The sequence below is a fragment of the Pyrus communis genome, chromosome 3 (genome assembly GCF_963583255.1).
Source record: "Pyrus communis chromosome 3, drPyrComm1.1, whole genome shotgun sequence".
Classification (NCBI taxonomy): domain Eukaryota; kingdom Viridiplantae; phylum Streptophyta; class Magnoliopsida; order Rosales; family Rosaceae; genus Pyrus; species Pyrus communis.
The window spans coordinates 418,664-430,752 of record NC_084805.1 but is presented as its reverse complement, the minus strand read 5'-3'; the positions used below and the strand labels follow the sequence as shown (position 1 = coordinate 430,752).

The 12,089-nt window shown below is 38.8% G+C and overlaps 4 protein-coding genes across 4 annotated transcripts; 2 read left to right on the top strand and 2 right to left on the bottom strand.

Moving 5' to 3' along the window:
- The first annotated feature begins 307 nt into the window (after positions 1-307).
- Positions 308-2,378, top strand: LOC137729546 (RHOMBOID-like protein 13). The gene is made up of 2 exons (XM_068468522.1): positions 308-507; positions 1,020-2,378. Exon 2 carries the CDS (start codon positions 1,191-1,193, stop codon positions 2,004-2,006), a length of 816 nt encoding a protein of 271 aa, XP_068324623.1. The 5' UTR covers positions 308-507; positions 1,020-1,190; the 3' UTR covers positions 2,007-2,378.
- Positions 2,379-2,615: 237 nt separating this feature from the next.
- Positions 2,616-5,763, bottom strand: LOC137729545 (protein ENHANCED DISEASE RESISTANCE 2-like). Its single transcript, XM_068468521.1, has 3 exons — positions 5,531-5,763; positions 3,819-4,780; positions 2,616-3,056 (listed from the first exon to the last, which is right to left on the bottom strand). The coding sequence occupies exons 2-3, from the start codon at positions 4,753-4,755 to the stop codon at positions 3,019-3,021; spliced, it is 975 nt and encodes a 324-aa protein (XP_068324622.1). The 5' UTR covers positions 4,756-4,780; positions 5,531-5,763; the 3' UTR covers positions 2,616-3,018.
- A 789-nt stretch (positions 5,764-6,552) lies between these two features.
- Positions 6,553-8,721, top strand: LOC137729888 (pentatricopeptide repeat-containing protein At5g40410, mitochondrial). The gene has a single exon (XM_068468938.1). The coding sequence runs from the start codon at positions 6,747-6,749 to the stop codon at positions 8,490-8,492; it is 1,746 nt and encodes a 581-aa protein (XP_068325039.1). The 5' UTR covers positions 6,553-6,746; the 3' UTR covers positions 8,493-8,721.
- A 343-nt stretch (positions 8,722-9,064) lies between these two features.
- LOC137729887 (disease resistance protein RPM1-like) lies at positions 9,065-12,037 on the bottom strand. The gene is given in 2 exon segments (XM_068468937.1): positions 9,065-9,463; positions 9,466-12,037. Coding segments are annotated over 2 exon segments (2,760 nt in total). The 5' UTR covers positions 11,942-12,037; the 3' UTR covers positions 9,065-9,179.
- Between the last annotated feature and the right edge of the window lie 52 nt (positions 12,038-12,089).

Here is a 12,089-nt window from a genome sequence, read left to right as displayed (position 1 = left end):
TATACTAAAATATAGACGGATCTTTACAAAAAATGTTAAGGAATGAGCATCCTAAGGTCTCTCAAATAAGCTTATTTGAGGGATTAAGGAGACTGTATATGTATATGTGTTGGTAATATTTGTGATTACTCCCAGTAAGCATTAGAGTTTTAATGATCAAAATAAAATAAATAGTAACAAAATTTACTTTTTAGTATAAAAATATAATTTTTCATTAAATTAACAGTATCGAAACTTTTTATTAAAGTTCCTATAATAAAACGTTGCTTGATAGTTAGTACTTTGCCCTTTGCGTCACTTTCAACACTACTACGAGAACACTCTACAAATCGCGCATGGAATGCGCCGACCTCTATTAACTCCCCCATTCCTTTCGTCCTTCTCATCTCTCTCGACATTGCAGTCGCGTTTCCCAGAAAACATTGAGGATTCAATTGATTCATAACCATCTGCTTCCTCCACAGATCTTCGCAGCACAGCATCAGCCTCCGTCTCACTCTGACTCAGGTATTTCACTGATTTGGGGTTTTATGCAATTACAAATTTAAGTCCATTCATGTGTTGATCTCGGTTTATTTCTGTTACTCTCGATCTGACTGGAACATAAAAACCCTAATTTTAGATTGTTCTCTGAGTCCAGATTGATTTCATTGACTACATTGCTAAACAAATTTCCCCAATATCACATTTTCCCTTATTATTTTCATACATTTTATAGTTCTAATCAGTCTTTTTCGACCTTTATCATTCCCTATACAATTGTGAATAAGTAAGTTCCATGTCTGCAAAACTCTAATTACTCTGATTCAATTATCTTTCTGGAACCTAATCCCTCAACTTATTAAATTCGTTAGAGAGGTGATTTTGGATTGAATCCCAAAGTTCCCTTCCCATTTCTAGGGTTGGTGTTTTGTGCACATTTTGGGTGGTGGGTGTTGTGAATCATCACATGTTATTTGAAGGTATTTGATCTGGGTAAATTCTTAACTTACGAACTGTTTTCTGAGTTTCCAAAACAGTTATGCGGTTTTGAGGAAGCCCTTTGATTTATGAACCTTGAAGGAGCTGTATACGTGCCATGTTTGGTAGTGCAAAAGTGGTCTTGATTCTTCTGCAGCTTGCTACAGTTGTGGTTTTGGGATAGTATAGGTTGAGTTCAAAACATCCTTGAGAAATAAGGGTTGGCACAGATGGGTAGGCCATTGGTTTTTGAGATATTGGACAAACCAGCCACAAGTTGTTTCATAGGAATATGCAGTGCAATTTGGTTCTACATACAGAAGAAAAACATTGGCTATTCACATGTAGGCTTGAGTTATGAAACTGCGGTTGCAGGGCACCATTGGAGGATTATAACTTCAGCTTTCTCTCATATAAGCATTATTCATCTTGTTTTCAATATGAGTGCCCTTTGGAGTCTTGGGGTAGTAGAAAAGCTGGGTCCCATAGGGCTCGGGGTGGAATATTATCTGCAGTACACGCTTGTCTTGGTTGTTCTATCCGGAGTGCTAGTCTTGGGAATTTACCATTTGTTAATCCAAAAATTCAAGATTGAATATTTTCGGCGAGTGACAGCTGTTGGGTATTCATGTGTTGTTTTTGGGTGGATGACAATTCTTTCGGTGAAGCAACCCACGTCAAAGTTACATCTTTTTGGATTTCTCTCACTTCCCATTAGTTTTGCACCATTTGAGTCACTTATTTTTACCTCAATCATCGTTCCTCAAGCAAGTTTTATTGGCCATTTATCTGGAATCATTGTTGGGTATGCTATTGCGTGGGGTTTAATTCACGGGATGAACAATTACTGGGCGGTTTCCATGTTGGGATGGATTGTGCTTGTTACTGTGTTCAGTTTGAAGCGATCCAGTGCATATGATTTCAGTTTTCTTGAGATTGAACCTGTTACTGATTCTTCATTGCCAGCCGTACGATTTATTGCATCAGGACATGGTAGAACATTGCAAATGAACGCATTACCAGCTTCGGGTGTTGAGCTTGTGTAATATATTTGTAAATGCAAGCTTGACTTAAAGTCCAGTTACTTCAGAATTAAATCCACCAAGCTCTAGTCGTACTTGAAACTGCTAATTCTCAGAACTTGCCGAATATTTCACCTCTGCATGCTGCGGTGATACAAATTCTCCGGTGCTACGGGTTTGACGCTAAAGAGTGACAGATTGTTGCTTACTCTGCATATGTGATGGTAAATGTTCATAGTTGTGTGAAGCAATTTTTTTATTATCATTTATTTGATCTCTTGACAATGTTAAGTTGAGCAGACAATGTATAATTCTACTACTTTTTTTCTCATAGAAACTGATCGGAAACAAATTGTGTAATCGTATTGAGAGTGGAGTTGCAGCATTTTCATTGTATGATACAAGCGTTAAGGAAAATAATTCAGTAACAGATGGTAGGCGAGGTTCCATATCTTGTGGAAATGTTGCATGTCTCGATATCCTTTCTTCGGTTCGAGCTACTCCTTGTATGCTCAACCAGTGCTTTGTTGTAAAGCACCTGTGTAAGTGCTCGAGACCTTTCGAAATCCTCTCGAGCAGTGCACCAAACCTTTCAAGGATCCTCAAGCAATGTTTAAACACAAGAAATCCAACGGTTTCGGAATCCAAATTTTTCATGAATACAATGTCAGAAACATTTTAAATGAGGAAACAAGTGTTGCAAACGTTAAAAAGTGCCATCATCGGGGGATAATTCTCAATAGTACATAAAATCCAATGAAGTGGAATCTTGATAGGTACCGGGTACCGCTATAGCTTTTTACACAGGGCGACGCTACTCTATACACACTCGTTTAAATATCAAATGAACAAAAGAATTGTACCTACATAAATTAAAATGTTGATAATGTGAATATCTTGCCAACTGGAATTAGGGCTCAGTGCCTACCCCAAGGCCTCCTACTCCATAGCGCCGGATAATCAGAGACAAGCAGAAGACACAAGTGAAGCAGTCCATATTGACAAGTTTGATCTGTGATGCTTCAACAAATTCGAATCACTTTGTTTTGTCGCCATCACATTTCACTTGACTATCTGCAAGTATAACCATGTCCACTCGTACATCAAAATAGATGCAATCAAAGTGCGAAATAATAATATAAGTGTACTTGATCAAAAAGATCCACAAAATGTTACTATGGCTGTGTTTTGTTAGACATGTAAACACCAAAATCTTTAGCCCGGTCCTGGACAACTGAATATAACAACATAAACAAAACATTACACCCACAAAAGGAAAAAGAAAGGTTTTGTCTATATTTTTGTGCAACTTTATAAGGAGTTTCTATTCAAAGGCTTAAATCCGAGTTCAAACAGCATTCATGGATACATTGTCATTCTGTCAAGAGTATCATTTGACCACAAGCAAATAAATGATGTCATAGGATTTCTTCTTTTGCATAATGCCATCAGAAATTAGATCCTAATTACTAGCAACATTGGTTCAGACATCGACAACGAAATAGTTTATTGTTTGTTCACAATAAAGGAGCATATGGGACAAAAGGTGAAGACAGTGCACTGGACAGGCCTCAGTACGATTACACATTCCAACCTGCAGAACTTCCTAATGATAGAACCAAGAAACAGGGAAAACAACAGAGGGATAAACGAAAGAAAAAGAAAAAAAGCAATTTAAGCTGCATGCAAGAAAAAAGATTATAACTTTCTCTGGATTCGTATGGAAGTTTCTTGAGGAACCATTCTGATTACATTTCCTCCACAACAGAAACTCCACAAGTGTAAAAAAGGGGGGGCGGGGAAGCTCAAATGTGACCACTGGTCAGAAGAACTTACCATTTTTTAAGCTGTTTTCATTATCTCCAATCCCATTAACATGTGCTGAACCCGAGCTAGACCCATTTTCATGGTCACCTGGATGAAGCATGTGGGAAAATCCTTGTCCAATTGACTTCCATAACCGTGTAGGCAGATTAGACTGCAAACTGCCAGTACTCCTACCAAGATATGGTTCAGTTGGCCTTGCCACCGCAGGGTCTAGTTCAGAGAATCTTACAGCACCTAAAAGTTGTTCTGGAAGCTCTGATTCAGTTTGGCTCTCGATGAGAAATGCAAGGTCAACAGTCAGAGTTGTGATATAACCAAATGCCAGATGAACTATTGCACTTGCAACCATGGAAGACCCAATATCCACGTCTACTTCTAAGAAACTATCTGATGCACAGTAATAACAAGAAAGGGCACGCCCAATTATGCATATGGCCTGCTCCCCAACTGCTTTCCTCACAATCCAAGGGCCCTTGACAATGTTGGCAATCAATTTAAGCCTTGAATTCCTAAACCCATCATCACCCTTCAAGAACTGGTCCATCAAGGACCCCTCAGGAATAGGCTCTCTGGTTGTAAAATACGCCACAGCACTGTAATTATCCTTATTCGGAACTTGAAGATTGAAAGCCCAAACAAAAGGCTTATCACCTGTCGGGAACTCCTCCTCAATAGCCTTCTTGACACGACTGTTTGGATGTTTTAAGACCTCCCCAATCTTTGTCGAACTTCTAATCCAATCGAAACCAAGAGGCTTTAGAAGATATTCACCAGCAGGAACTTTAACTCTGGTTGACAAGTAGTCAGGACCTCTAACTAAGAACTTGTCCCCAGGTGGAGAAGCCCAACCATTTCGACAATTGTCTGGATCAAGAAGTGGAACAGCTCCTTCTGATCTCACTCTCTCTATCCATTCAAGCTCCTTCTTTTCACCAGCGCAGTCCATAAGAGATTTTCCTTCGGCAGCAAACCTACCACATAATAAGAGAAAACAAGATAAATACGAAAAGACGTATAACTGTTTTCCTGAATTACGTTCTATTTGTGTCATAGAGACACAATCAATAAATATGGCCATACTATCCTGACAATCGTACATTCTACAAATACTTTATACTTTATACTATATACCATAACCAAGGAATATGCCCCTAAAAATCAGAATGAAGAGGTAGTTTGTACTTGTGTAACTATGCTGAAACAACAGCCTCTTTCTGATGGAAACAAAAATTAGAAATAATCACATAACTATTCTTCACACCCTTCCAATACAAAAGGACTTCAGAATGCGGATAGCCGGATGCTATTGCCGCATATAACATGTTCACCGTTACCGTTCAACATATTTTTCTCCAAAGAAAATATATTCCGTGCACTCTCTTCCCTGGGATGCTAATGTTCCTTACCTTGTTCTGCTTTACAACAGAAAGAAAAATCCAGAACAATCGTCTAATATCTCAATAGCTTTTTTTTTCTTCCCCAATTATTTAACATTTAAACAAATTAATTAAAAAATCCCACACAAATGAATCCAATTTCCAGCTGAACTTATAAGATTCACAGCTAAAGATAACCAAAACAATGAAAAATATAAATCAATCAACCAAAATTGCGATCATATTGAACCAAATTAAAGCAAAAAGATAAGTAATTTACAACCTGGAATCAAATAACATAAAAGCGTGATCACAGGCTCAGAGATAAGGAAGAAAAACCCTAACCTTGAGCTTTGGGGAAGAAATTGCGGCAATCAAGCGTGGTAGCTTTGCAAACCCTAATTATACGGATTAGCAAATGGGAAACGGAAATTAGGGTTTTGCAGTCTGATTAATTTGGGGAGGGAGGGAGGCCTGGTTCCTTGTGTGTTACTTTTGTCTTTAACAACGAAGGAGAGGAGGTGAAATTGCTAACACCATCCGCAGACGAGCTTTGTTATGTTCAAACGAGCTTTGTTATGTTTGACAGCTTACATTTTTTTTCCTTTTTTTTTTTTTTTTGGTGAACACCTTTTTTTGGGTAAATTATGCTTTTCTATTTTCCATGGTTTGAAATTTTTTATTTTTGAAGAGATCATTTGTTTATTTATTTTTTTTATCAACATTTGATTAGAATTTAAGTATTTTTGGCAATAGTATTGGCTGTACCAAATTTTCAATTTACATGTAGAAGTTGTATTAAAACGCATCATATGTTGTATGTATTAGCTTATTTTTATGTATATATTCACAATTTTAAGAAACTGAGATGAATTGGAGTAATAATTGTAAGGTAACAAAAGATAAATACCTCAAGTCTTATAAAAATCTTGAAGTGGTGAAAATACTCTTAAAAACAACCTAATAAAAATATAAATAATATGGCTTGACTAATGTTTAATGAAGATATATTCATACCAAAGCATGAGTATAAGTTACCATAATACATCGATCCGGTTTAAATTTGAATGAGAACCAAAGTCGTTCAAGTCAATTTGACCTTTATAATTCTTTTTATTCGGCCAAGTCCAATTCACCGGTTTAAATATACAATTTACCCTAAATCAAATAATTAAACAAAAAAAATTACATGATATGAGAATGATGTCGTTGTAACGTCTTGTGCCAAACTACAAATGTCATGTTGACATAAATTACTGACAAAGTATCGTAACGTCTAGTATCAAATCACAAATACAAAAATCTAAATACATATTTATATTATTGACAAACAGCGTTGCGATGACACTGTTCCTTTTCTTTTCAAACATCCAGTCTTTTCTTCCTTTTACTTTTCTTTACTGTCAAATTCTCTCAGACAACCAAGTAATACCAAACGCGCCAAACAAAAAGTAGTGAGAATCAGAGCAAGCTAATGTATGAAAGGAGAAGCACGCTTTTTGTTTTGGCAGATGGAACAACGCATACACAAACCGAATGAATGAATGAAAAATGATGGGATATGTTGATGAATCCAGACACTTTTCTTTCAACCCTAATTTTTTCTCTGAGGTCCTGCACTTCCGTCTCCTTTTGCCGCGCAATTCAGGCCTGCGTGGTCAAATCGTTGGATTATAGAGATGGGTTCATTGGCGATCAGCTGGTTTCTTGTTATTCAAGTTTGGGCCGTGCAGATGATGCACGGAACCTGTTCGATGAATTGCCCCATAAGGACTTGGTCTGCTGGAATTCTTTGATTTCTGGGTTTTCGCGAAGAGGGTATGTGGATAAATGCTTGAATGCATTTTTTAGGATGAAGTTTGAAATGGGAATACAACCCAATGAGGTTACACTCATGTCTATAATCTCCGCTTGTGCTAGTAGGGGAGCTGTTGTTGAAGGAATGTACATTCACGGCTCTGCATTCAAGTTGGGTGTGCTGTGGGAAGTTAAGCTTGTCAATTCTTTGATTAATTTCTATGGAAAGTCAGGCTCTTTGGATGAAGTTTTTCGACTGGTTGAGACAATGCCGATAGCAAATGTTGTATCATGGAATTTAATGATTGCGATTCACACTGAGAATCGGAGTGCAGCAGATGGAGTAGCTTATTTTAATCTCATGAGAAGGTCTGGAATTGATCCGGATGATGGCACTGTGGTGTCCTTGCTTCAAGCTTGTGAGAATTTAGGTTTGCGGAAACTCTCCGAGTGCATCCATGGTATGATTATGAAATGTGGTCTCAATGAAATTGTCACAATTGCAACCGGACTGCTGGATTTGTATGCAAAGTTGGGGAGACTTAATTACTCGCTTAAGATTTTCGGGGAAATAAATAATCCAGACAAAGTAGCTTGGACTGCTATGCTTGCAGCCTATGCTGTGCATGGGTACGGGAGAGAAGCAATGAAGCTCTTTGAAAACATGCTTAAAGAAGGTGTGGAGCCTGATCATGTCACCTTCACACATTTGTTAAGTGCTTGTAGCCACTCGGGGCTTGTCGAGGAGGGGAAGAATTACTTCAACATTATGCCTCAAGTTTATGGAGTTGAGCCTAGGTTGGATCACTATTCATGCATGGTTGATCTTCTGGGACGCTCTGGGCTTCTAAATGATGCTTACGAGCTGATTAGGCATATGCCAATGGAGCCAAACTCTGGCGTATGGGGGGCTCTTTTCGGTGCTTGTAGGGTTTATGGTAACACTCAACTTGGGAAGGAAGTTGCAGAGAGATTGTTTTCTTTGGACCCATCAGATTCCAGAAACTATATCATGCTATCCAATATGTACTCTGCAGCTGGTTTGTGGAGGAATGCTTCAAAGGTGAGGGCTTTGATGAAGGACAAAGGTCTCATCAGAAACCCTGGATGCAGTTTTATCGAACATGGAAATAAAATTCATCGCTTTGTCGTGGGTGATCAATCTCACCCTGACTCGGATAAGATATATACTAAATTGGAAGAAGTGATTGGAAAGATCCGAGAAGCTGGGTTTGTGTCTGAAACAGAATGTGTTCTACATGATGTTGAAGAGGAGGTGAAAGAGGATATGATCAGCAAGCACAGTGAGAAATTAGCCATTGCATTTGGGCTTTTGGTGACGAATGCTGGCTCGCCGATCATTATTACCAAGAACCTTAGAATCTGTGGAGACTGTCACAGCACTGCGAAATTCATATCGTTGATTGAGAAGAGGAGTATCATAGTTCGAGATTCAAAGCGGTTCCACCATTTTGAGACTGGAATATGTTCATGTGGAGATTATTGGTGATGATTCTGCACATTGTGGTGGTTGTAATATTTTCAGGTATGAGTATCGTGCTTCCGATATTTTAGAGTAGCATTGTATGCATAATACATCTGTTGTATGCATGAATTATTGTACGAGTTTAATCATTAGTGGCACCAACTGTAACATGCTTATAATTGAAGCATAGGAAGATGAAAACCAGTATTTGCAATTGAATATGGATAAATGAAATTCCAATCTTTGTACATTAAAATCCGAATGCAAAAAAGTAAGAGTGGCATATCAACTGGAGGGCATAGGGGGCATGAGGAGAAACAAAAAATCCACCTGGACTATTTTGGGGTTCCATCAAATTATCACAAAAGTTATAAATTAAAAAAAAAACTCAATAATTTGAATTTCATGTGACAGTAAGAATAAATGAAACTGCAATCCTGCATAGGAAGTAATTCTTTTTAGTAAATAACCACCTAATTAATTACAATTTGCGGTAACAATCCTGACTTCCAGAATTCACAATCAGAGTATGAAAAGGGAAATACCATAATGGCAAATTTTAAGTATACAAAGCATTAGGGGCAAAAACGAAGAACTAAAAAGTGAAAGAAAAAGTAGGATTCCCAAATAGTATTACATTTAAGCCACAAACGGGGTAATAACACAGCAAGTTTTGTACAGATATCGGAAAACAAAGGGATTTGGGGAGGATCACAATCTTTTCCAAGCCCAGAACCCCAATTCTATTTTGCAGCAATAACGGATGTCGGAGATGTGCTTGACCTTAGAACGATCCAAGCTTCCTTCTCCACGTATTCGCTCTATGAGTTCACTGGGAACATCTATAAAATTCAATTCTTGGAGACATGTAAGGTGTTCAATTCCATCAGGCAATTGTTTTAACTCCATGCACTCCCCAATTCGCAGTGTCCGTAGTGATGGCATCACCCCATTCTCTATGATGATGGTATTCAATTCAGGGAAATTGCCTAGAATTCAGTAAGCTTTTGGAATCCAGTATGAAAGACTAATTGATTCCCGACGTGTGCATTGTGTAGCACAAGTTTGGTCAAATTTGGTAGTGTTTGGATGTAAGGAAGGAAATCCTCTGTTAATCTGGACCAATGCAAACTCAAGTATATAACGCTGTCAAGGGAATGAAACCAATGTGGAACCTTTTCTAGCTTTCCTGTTAGGACAAGTGTCTTGAGTAGAGGAGGAGTTGTTGGCAATGCATCCAAGCGTAATACTTCATCCTCGTCACTTGTCTTGACACCTAAGAATTCGATGAGTTTCATGCTCTCAATTGATTTGCACAAATCCTTCTCATCAACACCTCTCACATTTGATAAGCTAAGTCTTGTGAGTTGGGTCATGTGTCGAAGTTGTTTGATTAGCTCACCTCCTGCCTCGATACCATCCAACACTTGCAAGCTCTCTAGCTTACTTATGTCGAACATTGCTTGTGTGCTATCCAACCAATTAAAAGACTTGACATCATACGCCGGATAATGGTACATCAAAAGATGTCGTAGGTTTTTTAACTTCACCATTCCAACTGGAAGTGACCTTATCATGGAGTTCTTAATGTTTAATGTTTCCAAATTGTGGAGGTTTCCTATGTCTTTCGGAAGCTCTTTCACTTTGGTTGATTTCAGATTTAAATACCTCAAGTTAAAGCACTTCATTATATCATCTGGGAGCTGAGCAAGTGGAAGATATTTTAGATCCAAGACTCTTAAGAGTTTGAAACCAGACGGCAGTTTTTCCAACGAAGAAGAATCGCTCATCTCAGGGGAAAAAATAAAGAAGGTACGAACCTTTGACATATCTCTGTGTGGTTGAAATTCTCCTTTGCTTGCTCGCAGTGATAACCGGTGTGCATCTTTACACCCTTCATTTGCTTCCTGACTGTGATACACTGCACAAAATTTCTCAGCTTCTGAAATTGAAAGGGCAAGTTCTCGCAAAAGGTCATGCACCTTGAATGTTTTTGCCCTTCCAGATGGTTCCCTCTGAACAACTTGCAGCATGCATCGACAAGTGAGCTCCGCAATGTAGCTTTCAGCAATCTCTTCTGGCCTAGCCCCTCGAACTTGTTCGACAAACCCCTCTGCCATCCACAGCCTTTTAAGCCTTTCACATTTAACCACATAATCTTCTGGAAAAATGCAAAAATATAAGAAGCAACGCTTGAGTCGATAAGGTAAACCGTTGAAGCTTAGCAGTAGGATGCTTCTTACTACTTCAAGTGTTGGATTGTTGCTTAGCTCCCAATTCAAGCTACTGCAGAATCTCGTCCACTCGGACTTTAATCTTTTGGTTGACATGAGAGCACCCAAAGCCACAATTCCAAGGGGTAAACCTTTGCACTTTCTAACAAGATCCCTAGCAATGTGTTCGAGCTCTTGGGGGCAGGACCTGTCTGGCCAGCTAGAGAAAGCTTTCATGGAAAAAAGATCCCAAGCCTCTTTTTCAATGAGAGGATGAACATGGTACACATGGCTTCTGACCCCGAATGAAAATAAAGCAATGTCTTCGTTCCGAGTTGTAAGCACAACTCGACTTCCATGTGCTCCATCAGGAAGTGCTACGTTTATGTGGCTCCAGAGTTCTCTATCCCATACATCATCCAAGACAATCACGTACCTCTTCGGCTGCAAATATTTTATAAGCATTTCCACCAAACCTCTGTAGCTCATATTGCTTATGTCAAGAGGAATAGCTTCCATTGCAGCTCTAAAAAGTTCCTTGATCATTATCTTTAGCAGATCTTCGATGTTGTAAGTTTGTGAGACTGTGATCCAGGCATGACAATCAAAGTGTTTCTTTACAGTTTGACTGTTGAAGGTGTTTGCCACTAAGGTGGTCTTGCCGGAACCTCCCATTCCAACCACCGAAATTACACTTCTTTCTGGATGTTCAGACAACAACCATCCAACTAACTTGTCTTTAGCAGCTTTGATTCCCACAAGTTCATCATCTTTAAAGAAAAGAGAGGACTCACCATAGATTCTGACTCGATTGGGATCGTAATTATGTGAAGCAGCGATGCCTTCTATGCGATCAACGCCATAGCATTGGTTTCTTTGTCGAATAGCTCTGATTGTTATGATGATCTTATGCAATTTGGTGGCGATCCTATGCCTCTCCCAAAGATGCTTGGGGAAGCAAATCATTTGACGAAAGGCTCTTGTGTATGGACCCCAACTTCTCTGCTTGTTCATTTGATAGGTGAACTCGTCAATGATGTCTTCGATATCGACGGATACGTCCCGCACATTTTCGACCCATGTTTTCTCCACTTCACTGAGAGCTCCCTTCTTTCCAGCATCTGCCAGGAAGGCCTTCATGGTTAGCAGCTCACGCTTGATTTCATCGAGTTGGTCACGAACTCCTCCTATTAGTGACACTTCATTTTCGATAATCGATACTATCTTGCCCGTCAAAAACTCTAATGGAGGGGAAGCCATCTGCTGCCTTTGTGTTCTTGGTTTGCTCCTCTCTCCTCTCCTTTCCTCTGGATTGAATTCAACAGCAATTTCAATCTTTGTACAGTGATAAAAATGCATTTCCTTGTCTCGTTTGCTATATATTTGATTCTTGTATTTATTAATAAAT